At 36.8% G+C, this 25204-nt stretch overlaps 1 protein-coding gene and 1 non-coding gene across 4 annotated transcripts; one reads left to right on the forward strand and one right to left on the reverse strand.

The window, feature by feature from the left end:
- Positions 1-2273: 2273 nt before the first annotated feature.
- Positions 2274-2346, forward strand: TRNAA-UGC. Its single transcript has one exon. It is a non-coding gene; the product is annotated as a tRNA-Ala (tRNA).
- A 5177-nt stretch (positions 2347-7523) lies between these two features.
- On the reverse strand, positions 7524-16442 carry LOC122666893 (probable protein phosphatase 2C 10). 3 transcript variants are annotated; one of them, XM_043862992.1, is made up of 6 exons: positions 16206-16442; positions 15869-16034; positions 14970-15209; positions 14588-14864; positions 8145-8299; positions 7524-8048 (listed from the first exon to the last, which is right to left on the reverse strand). In XM_043862992.1, exons 2-6 carry the CDS (start codon positions 15905-15907, stop codon positions 7908-7910), a joined length of 852 nt encoding a protein of 283 aa, XP_043718927.1. In that variant the 5' UTR covers positions 15908-16034; positions 16206-16442; the 3' UTR covers positions 7524-7907. The 3 variants fall into 3 exon arrangements, with proteins under 3 accessions (XP_043718927.1, XP_043718928.1, XP_043718929.1); XM_043862993.1 differs by lacking the exon at positions 15869-16034 and having other exon boundaries at positions 16206-16441; XM_043862994.1 differs by lacking the exon at positions 16206-16442 and having other exon boundaries at positions 14970-15217; positions 15885-16006.
- Positions 16443-25204: the final 8762 nt, after the last annotated feature.

Genomic DNA, 25204 nt, shown 5'->3' on the forward strand with positions numbered 1-25204 from the left:
GTCCACCCAAGAAACTTTAGATGGTGACACACCCCGAATACCCAATCGCATTTTTCTTCCCATGAAAGTCTCTTTAGATCAACATTTTGATTTTAGATTCTATATAATACCACCAAATAAACTGTAGCTAATTAAAAATTACCTCTCTTTCTATTGCTCTAATTAGATCAAATTTCACTTCAAAAATTAATGCTAGGTACCGCATGCGTGCATGCACTAGACTAGAATAAAAGATGATACAACTAGTTTGAGGAGAGGGGAAGCAATTTTGACCTAAAACCTGACATGAAAATACAAACATTTAATTATAATAAAAGAGGTAATATAGAAAAGAAGATACACTTTATCATGATATAAAATTCAAATCTTATTTATTCTAATGCTTAACATTGATTCATTTTCCTCTGTTATGGAGTTAAATCTTCAATCCTTCCCTTGGCTTGGATTCGTTGATTCTCAAACTACATGTAGAGTATTGATATTTCTCCAAAATAATTGTTGCCATTTAACCACTACAATTATTAAATTGGAGCAATACCCAGCTTCGACAAATTTCCAATCAAGTAAACGTGTTGAATCATCATTTGTTTGGAGCATTGATGTTGAAGGTAGGCTCAAGCTGTTATTCCACACTTCCTTGACAAAGGCAACCCACAAAGTCTTGCATTTCCCTCATAGGAAGCATTTGAAATCGTATTAAATTGGGTCCCTTGCTGTATACTTCTTACGAGATTATCATATGATACATTCAAGATTAAAATGAAAAAGTCAAACTTGTTAATTGCTTTAGGATTTCTCTTGAAAGTTTGTTTCTTGATAGATCTAATGACTCTTCTCTAAGAGTCCCCAATGAAAATGGAATTTGACTTGTGAGGATATTTCCTGACAAGTTGAGTATTCTTAAGTGCTTTTAAATTTCCCAATGCATGTGGAAGCTTTCCTGTGAAGTTGTTGTTGGACAGATATATGGTGGTGAAGGTGATTAAAATTCTTGGTATTTTCAAGTATAGTCTCTTGTCCATAACTGCAAGAGTGTCTTGATAGGAGTCGAAAGACTTTGAGAAACTAATGAAATTAATTTTGAAATTATTCTCATCAAACATCATTGCCTTCCAATGAAAAATGTATTGCAATGGTAAATTTTGAGTAAAATACTTGAATGAGTGGTCAATGACATGTGGGCGTGGAAAAGGTCAATCACCTTGAGGGAGTTGAGCAATGGGACCACCAAATTTGTTTGATCTCATGACAAGAACTTGCAATTTAGAAAGATTTTCTAACCAATATGAAAAGGTGCCATTCATTTTTTAAAGTAGGAAAAACCAGTCTCTAGGGATTTGAAATTGGGAAAACCTTTACCACAGAGATCAAGGAAAACCAGTTTGGGCAGCTGTGAGATTTCTGATGGGATTTGTCCCCCAAAACAGTTAAAAAATAAAACAGAAGATAAGAGAAACCAAGTTTGTAAGACGTGGTCTACCAAAAAAAAAAAAAAATTTGTAAGGCGTGATATTTGTGATGGAATCGCTTACCCAGGGTTTTAGTGCATGATATCAGTATCGGTATCAGTTGTCATCGATATGGATGTGGATTGGACAGTTCGGATCAGAAAAAAATAAAAAAGTCCCTTTTTGATTGATACCACCGATTTATATCGGTATTAGTTGGGGCGATCCGATACCTAAAACTGTGAAGTTACCTGTTGAAGGAACTGGTATGAATCCAACTTTAGAATCAAAGGGTCAGACCAGATGTAAATATTAGCATCCTATCAACACCCCGAACCATGAATTTAGTAATCAGTATTGGTCTCGGCTGATATTTGATCTAATACTAATTTAGATCGATCCATACTGGTCAGGATCAGATGGATTTACCTATGTATTTCTTTAAAAAAAAAAAAAAAAAAAAAAAAAAAAACCTTTTGACTTGTTTACCCTTGATTTGTACTGATCCATCGATACGGGAGCCTTGTCGATATCGGTACCAATGTGGATCGGCTGATCGATACCGATTACTAAAACCATGCCTGATGCCCCCATGACTGAACGTTCGATACCAAACCAGCCCCATGATGCATTCCATCTCAATCTAACAGCCAGAGTAGAAATTGTAATGCTTCACTGTTGCCTGGTAGTCTAATCGGTCGAAATTTCCCTTGTAAACAACAAGAATTGGAGTTGTTTTTCCATTGCTTGTTTTGTACTTTTGTTAGTGATATGTGCACAATTACGCCATTGATAAACTTAAGAAGGTAGATAATTTCCGTAGTCGGGGATGTAGCTCACCTGGTAGAGCGCTCGCTTTGCATGCGAGAGGTACGGGGTTCGATACCCCGCATCTCCACACCCCACCAGTTGAGCAATGATTAGATGCATAAGGTGGTATTGGGTTACCACCATCATCTGACTTTGAAGATGACACAAATGCCCTTATATGAGCTCAAATCTTTTTTAACCTGGAAATTTTTTTTAGGTGATTGAATCTTTATAGCAATGCAAGAGTTAGCTAGTAAGAACTGCCAAACTAACACAAACCATGTGACATTTCAATAGTGCTGAGTTTAGAATTTTTGATGGTCCGATTAAAGATTAGTACCTGACCAACCGTTTATAAATGGGACCATATCTAGCATATGAGACTTGATTATTTTAAACATGCTGATCACGGTGCGGGGTCTTGAAGTGGGAAAGTCATAGAGGCAATGATATCACATTGGCTAGGTGGGGATCATGAGGACATTTCCTTGTTTTTTTTTTTAATCCCGTATAAAAAGTTTGGGAAAAAGAATGCTGCCTTGTCACATGGATCCCGTGCCTAGAAACAATAAAATGTGAAATTACTATCCCAAAATCTCATCCATATTGATGCTCTTGCATGCGTGCATCTTCATTGGCCCTACATTAGTGCATGGCTACACGGGCAGACAACAATCTCTTGCCCAAAATGTTTTTATGGTTCGTCTATTCATGGAAACTCCCATGAAATGACCATCTTGAGGATGATTTGACAAATCCAATTATTGAATAAGAAAGACACGATGTATATTTCAAATAAGCTATATAATTAGGTGCATTTGGTGCCTTTCTCTCGGATTTGGATCCTGTGCATCCGGGCAGTTGGGCTGCATGTGCAGCGCCAGACTGAAGGCGGCACGCTTTAACTGCTTTACCCCTACCCAAGCACCTTGCCCGAGCAAGGGTAAGGCGATCAAAGCGCGCCACCTTGAGCCTGACGCTGCACCCGGCTACGCGGATGCACATGATCTTTTTTGCTTTCTCTCGCTCTCTCTCTCTCTACCTTGTAAAAATTCTCATGGTTCATCCATTCATGGAAGCTCTCATACTCTCATCGACATGGAGTGACCACCTTGAGGATGATTTGGTAAATCCAAATGTGAAAATAAGAAAGACAGTCTCTTTCCCTATTGTTTATAAAATTTGACGAATACAACAACAACAACCATAACCTTATCACAACTAAATGGGGTCGGCTACATGGATCCAAAGAGGCTATGATAGTAAAAGAAATATGAGAAGTAAAAAGCAATACAAGAAGTAAAAGAGAGAAGAATAGAAAATAAGTAAAGGAAAAAAAGGTCAAAACAGCATCCCATGAACATTCCCCTACAAGGGGTTGGCTACACGGGTCCTAGTCCTCCAAACAACTCTATCTACGGTCATACTAGGATTGAGCCCTACCGCATGCATATCCTTTCTTACCACTTCTCCAATAGTAAAAAAAAATCAACTCTAATTGAACTAGAATTATATGAGACTGAGTTTCAAGAAACTATTCACTCAACAGTCAACAGCTATCAGTAAGGTATTGGTAAGTCCAAGGAAATACCATTTGGAAGTATTTGTGTTGTGTTTATTATATTGCTTGTTTTGTTTGTAAAATATGCACAAGCATGCCAGTAATTAAAATAGCGAAATTAAATTAGCAAATTGGGGATGTAGGTCACAAGGTAGAGCGCTCGCTTTGCATGCGAGAGGTACAGGGTTCGATACCCCACATCTCCACAATCCTACAAGTGAGCGATGATTGGATGCATTAAGGTGGTATTGGGTTACCATCATCATCTGATTATTAAGATGAGACATATGGCCCTATAGGATGAGCTCACTTTTTTTTTTCCACCATTTCTTTTATTTGTTTATAAAAAATAATGAATCTTTTTCATTCAACAGCCATCAGTATGGTAAGTCCAAGGAAAACCTGGAAGCTTCACTTGTGACTATTTTGGTATTTTGCTTCCATTGCTTGTTTTTTGGGTAATATGTGCACATCCATACCGTGATAAATTATACTAAATTATAGTCATGTAACACTACAGGGTTGGGGATGTTGTTCACATGGTACAGCGCTTGCTTTGCATGCGAGAGGTACGGGGTTCGATACCCCCCGCATCTCCACAACCCTTCGAGGTAAACAGTGATTGGATGCATAAGGTGGTTTTGGGTTACCTCTTTTTTAAGGGATCAGCCGAAATAGAATGGATGTGGGTTGTTTTTGTTTTCCGTAACAAAATGGTGTTTTGATTCAGTATTGGACTGATACGGTCGATCCATATCAGTATTGGTTTCTCCGATGACCGATACCAATCCTGATATTGTGAACTAAATCCCTGAAACTATATTCTTGTACGGTTTTCTTAGACCTCAAATTTTTCTTGGTGTTTGGCTCGCAATGGAGCGATGAAAGATTCTTCGTCTGATTTTCAAAATTCACCTCGTTAATGGTGATTTTTTCTCACGTCGCAATTACAAAAATCTTGGCCCTAGGGCAAAAAAAATGGGTTTTCTCATGATAGTTGAGAGTTTGATTCCTTTACACGTACCAATAGTTGAACGTACATGTGAGAGCCAACCATCTGTCCTATTTTTACCATTTACAAAGGGAGGAGAGATTTTTATGAAAACAAATTAAATGTGATTGGCTTTGCAATGTACGTTTGCTTGTTGGTACGTGCAGATGATCCATTCTCAAAAGTGGAGCGAGTGGGTGAAACGGATGTTGCGAGGGAGATTGACGACAGAGGACACACAGGGATCACAAAGATGGTGGGTTGTTCGGGATCTGCAGAGCCGTGGAACCTCTGTTCTGGAGGGGTTGCAGTGGGAGCACTGGGTGCGCATGGATAGAGGCATTGTTTTGGATGATTGAGCTATGATTGAATGCATTTGGTGTAATTGGATTACCACCCATAATCATCTAAATCAAGATGACACAAATGCCCCTATATGAGCTCACTTATTTTTTTAATTGTTTTACACTAAACATTTTTGTGACAAAAATAGCTTGTATGAGCTGACCTCATTTTCTATATTGAGACAGTTATATCATGTTGGCTAGGAGGGGGGAGCAATGAGAGTGCGCATAGAGGCATTGTTTTGAATGGGATTTTCAATTTTACTGGAAGCATAACAGTCTTTTAGCATGCTCCAATGTTTGGATGCAGGAAGCTAAGAACCATGCGGCCAATCCAGTTAGCGTTCTTTTTTCCTTTTAACTCTCCACTCTGGTGATCAACATCTTTTCTGACCACTCACTCTCCTTGATGATTTCATTCAAGGGTTTGATTTTCTTAAGGCTCATGGTCTCATGGATTTTTTTATTTTTTTTTGGTGGGGGGAGGGGGGGGTGGGGGAGAGAGAGGTTGGCCTAATGGAGGTTAAGGATATAGTTTCATGGACTTGAGACAAATTTGATAGATAAGATTGAAATGAAGAAAAGATGCCAAAAGTTTTGTCAAAGAAAATGAAGGAAGACGAAATACAAGAGTGTCAAAGGTTAGGTCAGATATCATAGTGTTCAACAGAGACATGATTCTAAAAGGGTGATGGAGAGTCATCCAATTTAAGGATATCAATGGATATTCGAAAATTCGTATTCGATCCGCGTTCATATCTGTTTAGGAGAATCCGAATCCGTCCAAAAACTAATCGAATACGAATATAATAATACTCCTATCCAACCGATCATTATCCGATTCGTTTAGCAATCCGACGGTAATAAAATGTCTGAAATATATCTTTGTGTTCGTCTATTTGATTGAGTTACCTTATTGGATTTTGTTTTCTTATTTTTAAAATTTTATAAGTTAAGATACTGTGATTCTCTTTCTAGATTTTCTATTGGTTTATATCTATTGATTTATGCATACCTATTAAAATAAATACAAGATAAAATAAAAATAAAAAACGTAAAAAAATAAAAGACTAAGAAGAGTAGAAAAAAGGGTAGTTGCTAAACTCTCAAGTCTCAATCCTAACCTTCATCAACAAAATCGTAAAGATGTCAACGGATAGTAAAAAATTCGTAATCGATCCGTGTTCATATTCATTTAGGAGAATTCATATTAAAAAAATAACTATCCAGAAACTATCCGAATCCGTCTGAAAACTAATAAGATAATATCCGAATCCATCCGAATATAATCGGATACGAATATGATAATGCCACTAGCCGATCGAATTCAATCCGTTAACACCCTTAAATTCCAATTAGATCAAATCGAACGGTTCCACCTTTACTCACCGGCAGATTCCACTCCAAACATTCCTCACCAGATTTAGAAAAATTAAAAGAAGAAGAAGAAGAAGAAGCCAAACAAACAAACCAGTCCTGTTGTAATTGTTTAAAGGGTAAGGGTTGTTTGAGCAGGTGGCAAAAGTAGTGCACCAATAAGGAGTGACGAAACGGTTTTTTAAGGGACACAGAAGTCATAAAATGCAGCCTTCAAATGCTTTAGCAACTCTTACCTTCTTGTCCTGTTTATTGTGGGATAATCAAATAACTAGTTTGCAGATAAAGTATCTGATTGGAATCTAATATAAAGGTGGATTTCTAATAGAAACTGATGAACTGACTCGTCTAATCCTGTAGGTTTTCTAAAACCATCAATGGTGAGCAGAATCTTCTCCTGCAAATAGATCATCCTGAGTTGCTGTTATCTAAAGCATCGGGGTTTCAACAGCATTGTTTTGTGCTCTCTTGGTTTCAAGATTCAATGGTCTTACAAATTGCAAATGTGTATAGAGGATATGGTTACCAGGAGGCTTTACAATGAATATGGGACAATCTCAGATATTGTACTTAAAATTAGATCCTTTCTTCTAGTTTTGACGCCTAGGATTTCAGATCAGAGAAAGAGAGAGAGTCCGCATACAAATCCTGATTCTCACCGATTCCCATTTTAAAAAACCGAGTTTTTCTAGGGTTCAGGCTGATTCCGGAAGAACCAGGAAACTTTAGAAAATGTTCTGAAAATTCAGCACCATTCAATATTGGCACTTATTATTCTTAAGAGCCCATCATTTGGAACCATCATTAGAATGACCGATACAAAGAGAAAGAGTGAACCAATTAAAGGGTAAAGATAGATTTTACTCTACCTGATGGATCTGAACTGATCAGCAGAATTTGAGCCAAATAACCTCACCCCAAAGCAGCAAAATCTATTGAAATGTATGGCACAGGAATTCTCCATCAGAGCATAGATTGTAAGATTCTCATCATGAACACAAAACCATACTTTCCATTCACTAATTAAAAAAAAAAATATCCTGCCTGTCCACTACACACAGCTCTGCGGTCCTTTGGAGATTAAAAAAATTAATTAAGAAAAAAAAGGGGGAGCTGATGGTATACACCAGATTGCTTTCATATGTTGGAAGAAATCAAACAATATCAAACCACACAACCTAGGACAATAAATATACAAGGGGGCAGAGAAGGGGAATGAGATAACCTTTTTGTGGAGTAGTTTCATAATTATGCTGGGTTTTCATGGTGACCATCCTACTCGGGACGAATCCCTTAATGGCTGTTGATCGATAGATTGGCTTCCACGAAAGCAATTCCTAGGGTATATATCGCAGCCGTAATAATTCTCTCATGCTTTACCCTCTAAACCGTACAACAACACAAGATATGTCATCTTTACTGTCTCTATTTACTGCTTCAGCTGTCAGCTGCTTAGCCGCCCTCTGTGGGTCCTTGATCTTTATTGCAATATCAACTGCCTCCTGATTACCCATTACCTGGTCACCAAGAAGCAACAAACACATAAAAATCATGCATAGGTAGGTACACAAGTATGTGCTAACATGCGTACTTCTGGGATTGAGATGCATCACCTTCCAGAGTCCATCACTTGCAAGAATGAGAAGATCAGTATTGCTATCAATATCGGCATGTTGTACGTCAGGATCTGAACGCAAATGTGATTTTAGGCTCTTATCGCCGAAGGCACGAGAAACTGCCAACTGGCCATTCACTCTAGGGACATCGCCTGAATTTAGAGGGGGGGGGAAGGCATTTGGAATTTAAGATTATATGGATAACAAACAACCAATAACCTCTTAATTTTATATATCACAGACTATATAACACAATAAATTCTATTTGCAGGGATAATAGCAATGCCAAGTCCTATTACAGTATTACTTCACATTAGACCAAACAGTTAAGCTAAAAATGAACAAGCTTGTAGCATCAGCCATTTAAACACAATAACAACACACTAAGGCCTAATTTGGTATGATTTTAATTTTAATTTCATGGGGTGATTGCTATCTTGGAAATTGTTTGGTTTGATTTTTGCATCTTATTTCGTGAAATAGAAATCAGATGGAATAGAAATTCTAAAATAGCTGAGAAGAAGTTTCAATTTTGAAATTGAAATTGATTTCACTCTTGCTCTTTAATGAGGACATGGTTAATTTGATGGGCAAAGTAGAAATTTCCTGTTGAAAATAAAACATCACCCTTCTCCTAATGGTCTCACCATCACCATGCTATCATCACAATCCCGCGACCACTACCACCACCACCCGCCGCCACCATCACTCTCTCCCAAAGAAATTTAGGGAATTTATTCTCAAGAATTTGAACTACCAAACAGATTTTGTATTCTTGAAAGGAAGGAAAAAAGAAAAAGAGAAGAAGAGAGAATCACTATTCAACACTTCAACTTCACCCTCACCCTAGAATCTCCGATTGAAATCCTCAACCTACCACCCGCGATTCAGTCAATCTGTGATTCCGGTGATTCCTTGAGACTCTGGCGACACTCCGGTGTCAGGCACGCTTACATTCTTCTTCTTCTTCTTTCCGGTTCCCTTTTCTTTTTCCTTCCATTTTTTTCCGTTCTCTGATTCCATTCTTCTGGTTTTCCTTCTTGTTCTTCTTTTGTTTGTGCTGCTTTTTTCTTTCCTTTTACTTTTTCACTACTTCTGCTCAGTTTCTTCTTCCCTGTTTCATGTGTTTGTGTATGTATCTGTCTCAGTGGACATGTTTGTGTGATGAGTATGCTGGTATGTGCATCAGTGCATCTATGTATGTACATGTTTGAACTTGAAAGCCATGTTTGGCTAATTATGCATCACTTACATTCCCTGTATGTGCATGGGTGTGTATGTATCTGTCTCAGTGGACATGTTTGTGTGATGAGTATGCTGGTATGTGCATCAGTGTATCTATTTACAAGTTTGAACTTGAAAGCCATGTTTGACTAATTATGCATCAGTTACATTCCCTATATGTGCGTGGGTGCATGGATAACAAGTCAAACTTAATTGAGAAGAACCACATTAGGTCCCAGGACCAAGCTCAGACAAGATTTGTGCCCATCCTATAAGGCCATGGCCAGTAAAACCAAGAGGGCTTGGGCAGTAGGTCAGTTGATTATATTGCACTACAATCATAATTACATCATTATACCATAAAACTAGGTATAATGCCTCCTAGGCCAGCTAGGTGACTCTCCACCGCCTCGGGTCGCCTTGACAACTATGCCCACAAGCCTTGAGTGGAGTCCCTTCTGAACACAGATGGGCCAGATAAGTTTGATGATTATATTGACCTGAAAATGGAGTTGAGATGTCACCAGAATCCTAAAAGTAGACCCAAAGCTCTCGAGCTACTCAAGGGTTTTGAGAAACTTTTCCAGCTTGAAAGTCATAAGAATATAATTAAAAGAACCTCCAGTACACAAAGTTGATAAGTACAGGCAACACAAAAAGCATATGTGTGTGGCCTCTGTAGAAACAAATTTGAGGATAATTGGACCTGAAAATGGAGTTGGGATGTCACCAGAATCCTAAAACTAGACCGGAAGCTCTGTTTTTCTTCCATTTCCCCCTTGGTAAGTCGAAATAATTTAATCTGAAGAAGCCCCACAACACAAGGTTTGTAACTATAGGCAACACAGAAGCAGGTGGTTCCTGAAACAAGGAGTTCTAGGTTGATCTAGTTCCAGCAGCTGATATGCCTTAGAATTCTTTATATGCTGAGCTCTAAAAACTTGCCAGATTAGTGGTTTCTAAAAAAAACACACTAAGCTGGTTGTAGATGCGTTCATGTTACAACTTTCACGCTGAATGGGCAGCAGAAGATAGCCGCTGTTGTGAATGACCAAATTTTTATGGCTTAGGATTCTAGACTGGAAAGGATCAATCTTGAATGAGCTATACTGAGGATACCAAAATACACCCAAAATCCCAGAGACAAGGGTAATGAGACCAGATGTATTTGGCAAGAGGACAAAAGATGAGAAGATGGCTATTATTTTCATTACTCTCTTAAGGACATACTGCAGAGATATCAAAGAACCATTCCCTGCTCTTCAAATGCTTAATTGTCAGAACACGGACAAAGGTTGCTTCAAAAATTACAAAAAAAAACACCTCAAGAGAGCATGAGGGGGAGAAAGCATGAAATTGTGACTTAATAAAGAAACAGATCTGTGAGGCTAAGTTTCAATGTTTTGGTCCAAATGGCTGTACGTGAGCTCATTCTAACCTTAACTAGAGCAAGGATGGGTGCCAGTTCCCAGTTGTTAACAGCCCTCCTTAACCTGGGTATCAAACTCTATTCTTCCCTGGAAACTAATATAATATGCAACTTTTGAGTATTTATCAGAGGCCAACAAAACAAGTGTCAGCAAAGTTAATCATAACGAGGTTTGTCTTTGGTCCATGGATTCCTAATGTCTCACTCCACTACTATCACCAACAGTGATCTGAACAGCCATAAAATCATTTCTTGTTCCCACCCGTGGCTGGTATATTCCTGTTTTGTGTCCCAATTGTGCCAACTTGCTACTACTTGTCTGCATAAGCTATTTGGTTCAGATCCAAACTCCCTGAACCATTTAAAAGATAAAGATTTGTTCAAGCTATTAAGTCTCAAAAAGCACACTTTTTTTCAATGCACCAAATGAAACTCAAAGGCCTCCCCGACTTTCTATTAAAGCCCTTTAACCGATTTCCTCCATTCTATTACCTGTTGACATCAAAATTGTATTAGTAGAGAATGCTTGAGAGGGCAGCTCTAATGATATAACTAATTTATCACCTGATTTTACTCTTCAAGTCTGATGGTTTCTCATCCATGCATTCTATCACTGGTTGCAATGTCAATTTACCCTTGAAAATAACTACAGAAGGAGAACCTAGTTAAATAGTGTGGAGGTTGCAGCTTCTACAATTCAGACCGTTACCACTTCTACACATGGTACAAAATTTCGCGAAATATCGCCGAAATTTCAGTAATTTCGACACTACCGAGACGAGATGGGCTTCCGAAATGAAAAAAGTTCAAATTTCGATTTCGGTATATCTCGGTATATTTCGGTATATTTCGTAGAAATACTGTGTATTGAGCAGTATATTTCGGTAAATTTGGATAGATTTCGGTAAATTTCGTACAAATATTTTGTGTAAGTTTGAACTATTGACTATTATGAAGTTTATGAGTTATGACTTATGCACTTATGACTTTATGAGTTTAAACTTTAAAGTTTAAACTAAAGGCTACATTTGACTTTATTTTTGTTTCATTACTTTGTTTAAATTTCTTATTATGTCTTTTAGTACTTAAACAATATGTATTTAACTATTTTATACAACAGGCCCAAAACACCACTTTGAGTTCATTTTTTTTTGCAATATGAAGGTTTAAATGTGTTTATTTAGCTTAAATAAGGGTGTCCATGAAGTATTAGGCCTAAATATAGCCAAATACCCACCGAGATGGACTCCCGAAATATTGCAGAAAAAATGCAATATTTCGGCGAAATTTCGGATATCTCGGTAGGCCCGAGATACCGATATATCGTGAGATATAGTACTATGCTTCTACAAGAGTCCTTTCAGGGCCTAATCATTAAGAATGGACTTCGTCTAATTCAAATTCACAACTGGAGGGAAAATCTTACAGCATATGATGTCTCACAAGCTCCCTTTCATATTGAAGACCCAGTAAATAGATAAACCAGAAATATTAATATGCATATCAGGCTTAACAATTCTAGTAGATAGCTTGGTAAAGAAGATGAGATCATGAGACTCAATCACTACGAGAGTGGTGTCACACAATAAATAACCAAAATTATAATTTACATACATGATTGTAAAAACTAAACTAAATTCAGAAGAGACCTCAAAACGTATGACAAGTGAATATCATGAGCCAAGATAGATACAGATATTATATACCTAAAAGTACACTGCACACTGCTCCTAAGTGCATGCATATTAACTAGCCCCTAATCCACAATAAGCTCTTGTTCCACTAGAAGCCTAAAAACCAAACTACATTAAATAAGAACATACCAATCAACAGTCCCCACCCACCCTTTCCCCGTCCTTTCACCTTTTCCTCATTCTTTTAATATCAAGAGATGCATTCATCATTGCTAACCTACACAGATATTGAGAAAGAATCAAATCCACCCGTCCTTTAAACTTCACAGCCCAATGCATCGAGGTATTGATGCTGTTGTAGTGATGCAGAGATGAGGAAAAGAGGAGTGACAAGTGAGATTAAAATATATGACTAATTATTCCTGGTGGAGGGTCGGTGGAGGATGGGAAGAAATCTGAGAAGGGGATATCAGATCAATTCCTCTTTCCAGCGATCTTAGCTTTCTTAGAAGATGTTGGTTGAGTGCAGTACCATTCACTGGAGTGGTCAAATTGAGGTTGATTTCATCTAGAGTTCTTTGTCAAAATTTTGCATAACCATTAGATTAAACTATATCTGGTTATTTTCTCTCATTTCTGTATGTTCAGGAAGATGTTCCTTACAGTAATAACTGACTAGACATGAGAAATATATATATAGGTCTACATACAGGCTAAGAACATGTACATTACAGGCTACTGATACAACAACAGCGGAGAAAAATGTACAAGCTGAGAGTCCACATGTAACTCATAGCCCTGCATACCATGCAGGAATATAGTATGCTATCTAGTTAAAGTGATAATTGCGAAAATTAATTCTTTAACCTGTCAATAAGGAAAGGAGCCAGCAGACGAGAACTTTGTGTGCTGTGGACACGTAAAGTTTTCAACAGAGATTACTCACTCTTGGCAATAAGTAGATCTCAACCATTAGAGAATGTTATAAGTTGCAGAGGATCTGTACTATATTCAAAATGAAACTGAGAGATTGAGACTTCTAGGTGACATTTGATTCTTCTTATGGAACGTAGCCAAAGAAAAAATCTAGACAGTTGGCCATATAACTAGCAAGGCAGGATAGTTCCAAACAGATGTTGCCTATGTAAGAAGGAGAGAGAATACACTACACACCCGCAACTTGCACGCCCTGTTGCTTGGTATAATTGGCATGCCGTTATTCAGAAATTCTTTTGAACTCAGGCTTTACATATCAAATCTCATAAGAACTTGGAGAAGTGCAGATTGAAAGTAAAAGAAGCCAAGAAGTGAAACTCCCAAGCCAATTAAAAATGGGCTTGGACCTTACATTCCTCATAACAGAAGATATCAAAAAGCCTACAGAATATTGGGAAGGAATTCAATAAGGAGATTAAATACGTTGTTCTGGTTGACTGTGGGTATACTTTGGGTGTTAGCTGTGTATTTTTGCTACTGTTGGGTGATTTCTTTGCCGCTATTGCTGCTGTTTTGATGAATTCTTGCCTCAATTTACTACTTTAAAGTTGTTTGTTCTAGAAATTTATACCATTTCATCTTCTATACAAGATTCGTCTTCATGTTGGACACAAACACCAATGCTTCTGTCTTTCGTAGAAGCTGTATAATTTTCACAGCAGAGGCAGTGTTAGACACCTTGTATCCATGCTGCTACCAATATCAGAGTCCTTGTCACCAAGAAACCATGATTGAAAAGTTCATATAATAAAGGGCTATTTTGGTTCACTGCTATAATCTATTGGTTAACAAGCTTTCTTGCACATAACAAGCTCATGACTAGATACCAAGTGTCATTTTGGGTGTATAGCTATATACAAGTTGAAGAAGAGAAAACTATATGCACACCAAGCAGGTTGAAATGAGGAAAAGGAATTCTCAAAATTGCAGTTAGATTGTCAAAGACTTGTACTATTAAACAATAAAAGAAAGAGCAGCAAAGAAGAAGGTAAAGGAGAGGACAAAGAGAGAGAGAGAGAGAATGTCTGACTTCAAGGTTGAGAAAAGCATGGACCCCATCAATCTTTTCCAAACAATTAACTCATTTGAAAACACAATCTTTCACAAACATAAAAATGTAGTAGTAGATTTAAAGGTCAATGACTGTTTTGAGGTACCTGGCATGTTTGAGACAAAGCCACCCTTGTTCTCAATGCTGCCTCTTTCAGTGCTGGGCTCATGATCTGTAGTCATCTGTATTGCCTGACCCCCACTTGAAAGAACTCCCCGTGAATCTCCAACATTGGCTATCCATAACTTTTGACCGTTTATGACAATTGCAGTAACAGCTGTAGACCCACCACGTCCAAGGTCAGGACTATGAGAAAGAATTGCTTGGTCAGTCCTCTCATAGGCTTTCGAAATGGACCTATTGGGGTCAGTCCAAAACTCTTCCTACATTGATGAAATACATATAACATATGATTAGAACTTTGGACACAGATATAAGGAGCCCAAACATAGATACTCAGCCTTACAGTTAAAAAAAAAACAACTTACCTCCTTTAGGATATTCGGAAACAAATGCTTTTGTAAGTAAGCCGGTACACTATCCCCCAAATGACCATCATAAATTGCAAACAGCCCAAGCTCATGTCCTTTGATATGAACATACTTAGCAACGTGATAATCCTCCATGGGATGATTTGCTTTCCCTTTCACGAGGTTAAATCCATACTTGATTGGACCCTGACTGCTTCTCCCCTTACCGGAGCCACTTGTGGACTGTGCTCCTACGAGCTAGAGACAAAATTCTAGTTTTAACTTGAGAGAGAAATTATATGTAAAGATCTAATTCTAGATAATCACTGAGACATGCACCGCTTTGGGTTGGGGGGGTGGTAGATTTCCAAATCTTTGTGTAACGAAGTGAAAGTTAGTTATAGGTATACCTCTAAAGAAAAGCTGAAAATCTCAATTTGAACAAACCAACCAACAAAGCAATCATATTCAGTATTCAAATAGAGAGAAACTTGTTTTCAACTTGCAACATAACTCATCTCAAAATTGCACTCCGTGCTGAAACCCAAAAAAAAAATTTACAGCAGGACATGACCAACCTAATTAGATGGAAAGCAACCTGCAATCAAAATTTTCCCTCAATAAAAAGCAACCTGTAATCAAAATTGTCCCTCAATAAAATTAACTCTCGCAAAAACCCTAGAATTTAGTTTCAACCCTAACTGAAATACAAAGAACTGGCTAAAAAAGTGGAGCGAGAACACACACCACTCCAATCAAAATCGAAACGGGCAAAAAACAAAACCACTCGACAATTCAATAGATCCCATACCTTTTTAGATTTTAATTTATCTTTCATACATATAATTTACTAAAAAATAAAAAGAAAAACAGAGAATAATTAACGAAGACAACGAAACAGGGTAAAATTAGCTCACCTGAGAATAGGCAGCATTAAAGCAGCATAATTTATCCATATAAATTACCACCACCTCTACCTCTTGCACTAAATTCTCAACATCTACCAACTCTGGTAAAAACCTCCAATCGAAATTTCAGACAAAACCCACCTCCAAATCACGTTATGTCCCCGAATTTCACAAACTGCAAAAATTAGAAATCCAATCTTAAAAACAACAACCCACCATCAAAAAACGAAAGCCCAAAACCCCATAATAACAACCCAACACCCCCCCCCTCCCCCAGAAACCAAAAGAAAAAAAGAGGGGTTGGAGCTAAGAAGATGAAGAACAGTAGAAAATTTGAGGTGGGTACCTTAGATATTCTCTCCCCGATCTGCCAATCTCCTTACTTTAGAATACAAGGCAGAAGAAATATCATTGATGAGCTGGGTGTTCTTCTTCGTCTTCTTCGTTCCCACAAGTATTATTATAACTATAAAATGATAAATGGAAATAAAGAAACAAAGAAAAGTGAGAAGGTGAGAACATGTAAAACCTTTCCACTCTCAAGATACATAAAGTATTATCAACAATGAAGAAAGAGGAATCGACGATTGTTGTGTTTCCCCCCACTTTGTAACCGTTTCGGGGGGTGGTACTCGCAGAGCAAAAAAGGCTGCTACAGTTGCTTACCTCTTTCCTGTTGACTTTGCTACAATTGTTTGTCTTTGTTGATTATTTTGGTACTTCTTTCCTCTTCTCTCTCTGTGTTGTTTCCATTCACCTGCAAGCAAAGACAAAGGGCACTGAAAAAAAAAAAAAAAAAAAGGAAAAATAGAAAAAATGCAAAATTCTCTTTCCTTAGAGTTGGAATACCCAAAAAACCCTACTATTTTATACCCAAGTTGCCCTTTGATGTTCTTTTTCACTTCTCAATTTTTACACTTTGCACCCAAGTTGACTTTTTTTGTTGACACATTAACTCAAATCAAATTTTTTTTTTTAAAGACAGTCAGTAGTTTTCTGTGTGGAATGTGGCCTATGATAGCACTCCCATGTCTATCTCTCTCCTTTTCAAAATAAGAGGATAAATGTGTCTTTTCATGTGAGAGAGGAGAGAGATCGACTCATAGGCCATACTCATGGCCAAAGTTCTTTTTCCTTCTTTTTTTTTTAATCTGTAATTTACCTTCTTTTATCTGTGTCTTGGTTCTTCATTTGTAATTTATTTTTAAAGAAAAAAATTGTGAAAGGAATATTTAATGCATACATTCATCCAATAGGGAGAGTGGGGGCTTTATGGTCATTTCAGATGAATATTCTGACAATAGTTAGTGTCAATCGTGCACATGCATGGCCGTGCAGACAAACCTCTGTCTTGTCTTTATTAATTTAGAGGGTTTTCTTGTAATCATGTTTCTAATTTCATTAGTATTAAAGAATGGAAAATGATAAACAATAGAAATTTGGTTCTTTCTTATCTCTTATGAGCTGACCCAATTGTTTATTAAAAGCAAACAATGATGCTTATTGGCCAAGAGTAAAGACCTGAATCACTTGCCACCATATAAAACAATATTTTTTGATAAAAACATAGGTATCAAGCAATAAAGTGAGGAAAAGTTTGAAAGGTTCTTCTTATGTTAAGGGTCTTCGTGGGAGTTGAACTTTAGAGGATGTAATACTTTAGTGGGAAAGGATTCTCTGAGGAAGCAACAAAGAAGAGAGCACCAACAAGGTGGGGTAAAATACTATCGTACACTGAAGGGTAATAATGTCATTTTATGTGAAGAAAAGAGAGAGAGACACATATGTGCTAACGTACCCTACCCCAACTGCTCAAAGAACCTTATCTCTAATTTCATTTTGGAATGATGTTTTCTATCCAAGAGTGTGAGCAAACATATCATTTCATAAGGGCATGAGATAGCGATGCAAGGGAGTGTTGGCGTAGCCCACACTCCTAGACCAAAAACATTTTCCCTTCTATTTTGATTCTGTATTAATTTGTATTACTTTTATTTTCTTGAATATGGCTTAGAGTCAAGTCTCAAGTACATAAAAATATCAAACAATGAATCTTCAAAATGAAATTGTTAATTGACTAGTCGGCTTTCGGCTTTCTTAAATATGTTACCAAACAAAACCATTAACATCATTTCTATTATTAGTTGTCCATTCACTCCATTGTATTGCTTGTCAAATTTAGTTGACTGATGGCTAGCTAATAGCCTTAAAATTCGAACAAATTTAATGACCATTATTTTTCATACACCTTTAGATATATGTGTAATAATCATCCTACACCAAAGTAATCAAGATTACCCGTCACTACTCATAAGTGTGTTACTCGACACATTTCGAATTTTCCTAACCCTTAGGGCTGAAACTGTTAAGGAATCGGGCCAATTGACACCCTTACCTAGCAAACTACGTGCATGAAGTTGTTTAATTAGAGTGATTTTATAATTCAATGGACCATTTATGTAAAAATGAAATATACAAAAGAGAGGTTTACCAAAAAAAAATGAAGGGAGAATGTTCTCTGGGCCGCAGCACAGGCTCCGCCTAGACACATGGGTCTGCCACTTAGGGGGGCAGGGTGGTCATTGCACCTACTCCCATGTGCCTGCGTTGCAACACAGAGAACAACACCCCAAAACAGAAATATACAAAAGAGAGAACTCTGCAACTTCTAGTGGAGATTGAGTCATGGGCATATTTGTTTCATCTAATTGACTTTCTCAACTCTTAGGTCATTGCTATACGTATCAAAAGTGGAACTGACAACATACTATAACACCTTTCTTTTGTAATTGAACAACCTAATCTTGCAAAACTTGAAAAGCTTTTATTGTACACACAGTATTTTCAAAATATCTATTCCTTTATATATTATTGTCAATGATGGAGTTAGTAATCATCTCAAGTCATTGACCTGGTACAGCTATATATCCACTACAAACCTAATATCATAGTTTTAAGAAACCACAGCTTTATATTGTTTATCTTCTCAGTCAAATGAAATGATATGAATATAGCTTTTTCTTTTGAGTAAATAGATTACTATTTCAGGCAGAAGAGGTGGGGAATGTCTTTATTGCAATATTTCTTATAATTAATCTCCAGAAAGATAGCATTGCTAAGTAAGAATCTGCTTATTGAGATAGAGAAATATAGTCTCTATATTGTTTTTTTTTGTTGTAATAACCGCGTCAAGTGCTATTTTTATTAAGGGATTACTACTTCGGGTTTTTTAACTGAATTACAACAATCCGTAATATTGGTACCTGCTCTAAAATCCCAATGGTTAATGATGCACGTAAGTATAATGGTATTGAACTATGCGGATCATTATTATTAGTACTTGTACATGTAAATTACATGTATGGGTAGGTAATGACATCTGTCTCACTTGTTGCTATTAAGAGTGAATGGAGGAGCATTTATGAAAGCAAAAAAGATAAATACCATAACCTAAGCATACATGTACGTGTAGGTGATCCAATCTCCCAAATCATGGACTAATTCAAGCTCTGCCAATACAACACCCCTCCACGTCCATTGTGACTACCATTGGCCACCTTTTTCCCATCCTTCTATGTCCTCCTCACAAAAAAAAAAAAGAGTTTGGATCCTCTGAACGTACGTGCAATGTACAGTCAAGGAATGACAAGTGTCATATTTGCTTCCATAAATGGTCCTCTATGTATCTAAAATAGAAGCGGATGGAACACTTGTCATCACTTGACCTTACGTGCACGTGCAAAAGAACTCAACTCGAAAAGAAAAGAAAAAAGATGATGGAAGAAAGAAAGAAAAGGATGGTTACTAAGGAGGAGTTTTATCATCAATAGAGTCCTTGAAACCTTGACCCCCCTTAGCATGTGATTCGTGGTGTTTCATTGCTTTTTATGTTGGGTGTTATTCCTTTGAAACATATAATGCTATGATATGATTAACCTTAAAGATCTGATGTGAAAGAAAAAATCAAAGGAGATTTAGGAAAGTGAACTATTGGTTCAATGATTTCTCAAGCACAAAGTAACTAAAACATTATAAAGATGTTATTCTCTCACCTCAGTGGGCCTACCCTGCTTTTACTTCATCTGTACATTCTTTCTCATGGATGAATTATTCTTTAAAGTACGGTTGTTTCTGTGTAAAGGAAAAGTAATTAAGTAAAATTTTCCATGGTAAATATCTTGTTGTTAAATTTTCTAGTGTGTGTTTGGAGGTAAAATCTATTACAAAAAGCATAGATAAATACTTCTTTGCCATCTATTTATTTATTTATTTTTGCATGTCTATTAAATGTAGATTATGTCTAAGTTTTTAATTTTTTTTTAGATAGTTTAAAAGGGAAAAAGAACACTACCTAATTGTGTGGCCCATGTGGTTCCTGTGCCTAGACACAGAAGCACATGAAAATACCACCATGGCTCCCATGAAATAAAAAATGACGTCTCTTGACCCTTGCTACTTGTGTTCTCATTGACCCGCACGTTGTGCAGGCACTAGAGGCCCAAACAACAATCTCTTGCCCTTATTATAATTAGGTGCAATAACTTAAGGGATTGAGTATTTTTATCAAGATTTTTGTATCCGTGGTACTTATCTAGACATTTGTTGAAAATAATAAATCTCATTTAACTTATTGATATTCTAGATAGAGTTTTATAAAATGCCATTAATGTATTTTCTTCTAGTCTTTTCAATGTAGTCATTCTTTATCTTGACATTATTAAGGTTATTCAGGATTATTAAGACTCATTTCATAATCAATGCCCCTATTATTTAATAACTATTAATATCGTAGATAAAATTACATAAAAGGACATCAAGATTATCGATTTTACTTTAAACATAATAAAATTTTTTATAGATAATAAACAAAGATAAAGGTAGTTATCTCATTTCATAGATGATGATAACAACATTTGAAACTTGATAAAGCTATATTGTGGTCAAAGAATTTATAGTATAAAATAATGTATAAATAATAATTTTATACAGGATTGTCAAAAGCAAAAATTGGTCAAATTTCTTTAGAATAAGAGAATAGAATACCACTATTCACATTAATTACATGAAGAAAAAATAACCCTCAAAGACAACGTGACCTCTACAATAGACACAGTGGCTGCAAAATGACTACCCACTCCTATGAAAGGCAAAAATCCCAACCCCTGTTGATGCTTCCGCATATACTCTCATTGGTCCCACGTTGGCACAAGGGCCATGCTGCATTTGAGGAAACCCTCTCCCTTGCATTAAACACAATCAACTCCTCCAATAATACCATGTGCCAATGTAACCCATGCGGCACAATCAACTCTTCCAATTATACCATTCCATAGGATGATCTTCTTTGTTTTATTTTTATAAGTCTATCCCTCTTTTACCCACTCTCTTTTGACTTTTAGGTTGAAAATCACATCTTTTTGTATTATCAAACGTGTTCCAAGTAACAAGGACATATTCTTCTTTATCATTCCATTCCTTGACTTGGAAATTCAAAAGATATTTCTGGGCAAAATCCCTAGTATCTAGCCACCCAAACCATTTTACAAATCTCAACTCCTTATTACTTGCAACATATTCAAAAGTTAAAAGGATCAAACCCTAATGTTAGCTAGATGGATCCCATTTAGGAAATCGGATGGTATTTCATCTTTCCATAGAATGATCGCAACACAAACACTGAAACACATCCTTTGACCCTCGCCAGTCGCCTGATGCCAAACCCTTAAAAGTCTGGTCTCCAGTAGGTTCTCACCATTGGTCACCTACTTCTCATCCTTCCATGGGATCCGACTCCTCTACTTCCGTTTTTGATACTTCCATCTTATTTCTCTGAGTCCTAAGTATGCCACGTGTATTGAGTGCCATCCAACGGCCCTTGTTATTAAAATTCAATTTTTTAAAAAAAAACCAATGACATCTCTTGAGCCAACCTAAACCCCCAAACCAAACCACAAACTGAACCTAACCGAACCAGATTTCAACTCAAACAAAACCCTTCTCTAACTGAACCCATCTCACCATTTGATTTCGAACGGAGCAGACCTAAAAAGAAACGAAGTTGCAGAGCTGCCTCCATCGCTCAGCTCGCTACTCTCTTCTTCTTCTTCACTTCTATTGGCTGCCTCCCCATTTCAGTTGGAACGGAGACTCTCTTCTTCTCACCATTTGATTTCGAACGGAGCAGACCTAGACAGAAACGAAGTTGCAGAGTTGCCTCCATCGCTCAGCTCACGAGGGATGACAAGTGTCATTTTTGCTTCCATAAATGGTGCTCTATGTGTCCAAAATAGAAGCTGATCGAACACTTGTCATCACTTGACCTTTTGTGCACGTGCAAAGGAACTCAACTTGAAAAGAAAAAAAAAAAGATGATGGAAGAAAGAAAGAAAAGGATGGTTACTCAGGAGGAGTTTTATCATCAATAGAGTCCTTGAAACCTTGACCCCCCTTGGCATGTGATGCATGGTGTTTCATTGTTATTTTATGTTGGGTGTTATTCCTTGGAAACATATAATGCTATGATATGATTAACCTTACAGATCTGATGTGAAAGAAAAAATCAAAGGAGATTTACGAAAGTGAACTATTGGTTCAATGATTTCTCAAGCACAAAGTCACTAAAACATTATAAAGATGATTTTCTCTCACCTCATTGGGCCTACCCTGCTTTTACTTCATCTGTACATTCTTTCTCATGGATGAATTATTCTCTAAAGTTCGGTTGTTTATGTGTAAAGGAAAAGTAATTAAGTAAAATTTTCCATGGTAAACATTTTGTTGTTAAACTTTTTAGTGTGTGTTTGGAGGTAAAATCTATTACAAAATGCCATAGATGAATACTTGTTTGCCATCTTTTTTTTTTTTTTTGCATGTTTATTAAATGTAGATTATGTCTAAGTTTTTAAATTTTTTTAGATTGTTTAAAAGGAAAAAGAAAATGCTACCTAGTTGTGTGGCCCATGTGGTTCCTGTGCCTAGACACAGAAGCACGTGAAAATACCATCATGGCCCCCATGAAATAAAAAATGACATCTCTTGACCCTTGCTACTTGTGTTCTCATTGACCCGCACATTGTGCAGGCGCTAGAGGCCCAAACAACGATCTCTTGCCCTTATTATAATTAGGTGCAATAACTTAAGGGATTGAGTATTTTTATCAAGATTTTTGTATCCGTGGTACTTATTCTAGACATTTGTTGGAAATAATAAATCCATTTAACTTATTGATATTCTAGATAGAGTTTTATAAAAGACTATTAATGTATTTTATTCTATTCTTTTTCAATGTATTCATTCTTTATGTTGACATTATTAAGGTTATTCGGGATGATTAAGACTCATTTCATAATCAATGCCCTTCTTATTTAATAGCTATTAATATCATAGATAAAATTACATAAAAGGATATCAAGATTATCAATTTTACTTTAAACATAATAAATTTTTTTATGGATAATAAACAAAGATAAGAGTAGTTATCTCATTTCATAGAGGATGATAACCACATTTGAAACTTAATAATGAGATGGATAAAACTACATAAAGCTATATTGTGGTCAAAGAATTTATAGTATAAAATAATAATTTCATAGAAGATTGTCAAAGCAAAAATTGGTCAAATTTCTTTAGAATAATAGAATAGAATATATCTATTTACATTAATTACATTAAGGAAAAATAATCCTCAAAGACAATGTGACCCCTACATTAGACACAGAAGGGACAAAATGACCGCCCAACCCCATGAAAGACGAAAATCCCACCCCCTGTTGATGCTTCCGCATATACTCTCATTGGTCCCACATTGGCACAAGGGCCATGCTGCCTTTGAGGGAACCCTCTCCTTTGCATTAAACACAATCAACTCATCCAATAGTACCATGTGCCAATGTGACCCATGCGGCACAATCAACTCTTCCAATTATACCATTCCATAGAATGATCTTCTTTGTTTTATTTTTATAAATCCATCCCTTCTTTACCCACTCTCTTTTGACTCTTGGATTGAAAATCACATTTTTTGTATTATCAAACGTGTTCCAAGTAACAAGGACATATTCTTCTTTATCATTCCATTCCTTGACTTAGAAATTCATATAAGGAAGATCCACCCAAACCATTTTACAAATCCCAACTCCTTATTACTTACAACATATTCAAAAGTTAAAAGGATCAAACCCTAATATTAATTAGTTAGATGGATCCCATTTAGGAAATCGGATGGTATTCCATCTTTCTAATATTGCATATTTAAAGGAGAAATATTGTTGTAACTAAGATTGGTGGAAAAAAATCACAATTTTACTATTTTGTCCTTTTATTATAACATATTATTTTTTCTTCGATGAAGGTAAATCTTATTATTTCACATAAATATTGTATTAAATAATTTCATTTTTTTTAAATTCCGTTTTCACTCATGCAATAAATATTGCATTAAATATCTTTTGGGGATAAGTCAAGGGAAAATTAATTAGTGGATAGGAGGATACTTTGAATAAGGATCATGGGAAAGTATTTCTTGATCATTTTTACCAACTTAATAAATATGGGCCCCATCCTGTAGTTACTTAATAATCCAGTAGTCAATTTTAAGGCTAATGCACTTAATAAATATGGGCTTTGTTAAGTGGGCTGGGGCTATGTGAATAAATATACATAGACTTTCTCAAGTGGGCTGGGCAAGAGATCTTTACTTGGTCGCATGGTCTCTACACAAGCGTTTTGGCCAATAAATGAGCACGCATGGGTATCTACTTAGGGGGTAGAGGCGTCATCTCACGGTGCCCTATGAGAGGGCCTAGGAAACACCACCAAGTAGAGATCTTTTTCCCTACATATATTTATATAAGTGGGCTAGGATGGACAGTTCACTATTCAGGGCCGGGCCGGACTTGGGAAAACCTTGCCAAGGTCGAGCTGGGTTGAGTGTATGCTTGGCCCTGATGGGATTGGGCTGGGCTTGGGTTTTGGTTAAGGCTGCCAGGGTTGGGCTAGGGTTAAGTCCAAACCCGGCCCGTTGACACTCCTAGTACTTCTGATCGAAGAGGGGTATTTATGAAAGAAAAAAAAAATACAAGTGGATTTAGATTTTAAAGATTGCTCGATAAAGAAGAAAAGGAAAGAAGTGGCAAATTGGTATTCGAATATTGCCACGAGGTCGAGGCGGTCGTTAAAGTACGACACTTGGCAGTCTTTTTGTATCCACGTGTTAACAGCCCATTCCACCACGTATATCTCCAGGTTTTCCCACCGTCACGAACTGTGTTTTGTGAGTTCCGTTCTTCTGTTACAGTCTTACTACTTACAGAGCTTAAAAAGGTTTCCCCTTTTGTTTGATTTTCT

The sequence above is a fragment of the Telopea speciosissima genome, chromosome 7 (assembly GCF_018873765.1).
Source record: "Telopea speciosissima isolate NSW1024214 ecotype Mountain lineage chromosome 7, Tspe_v1, whole genome shotgun sequence".
Classification (NCBI taxonomy): Eukaryota; Viridiplantae; Streptophyta; class Magnoliopsida; order Proteales; family Proteaceae; genus Telopea; species Telopea speciosissima.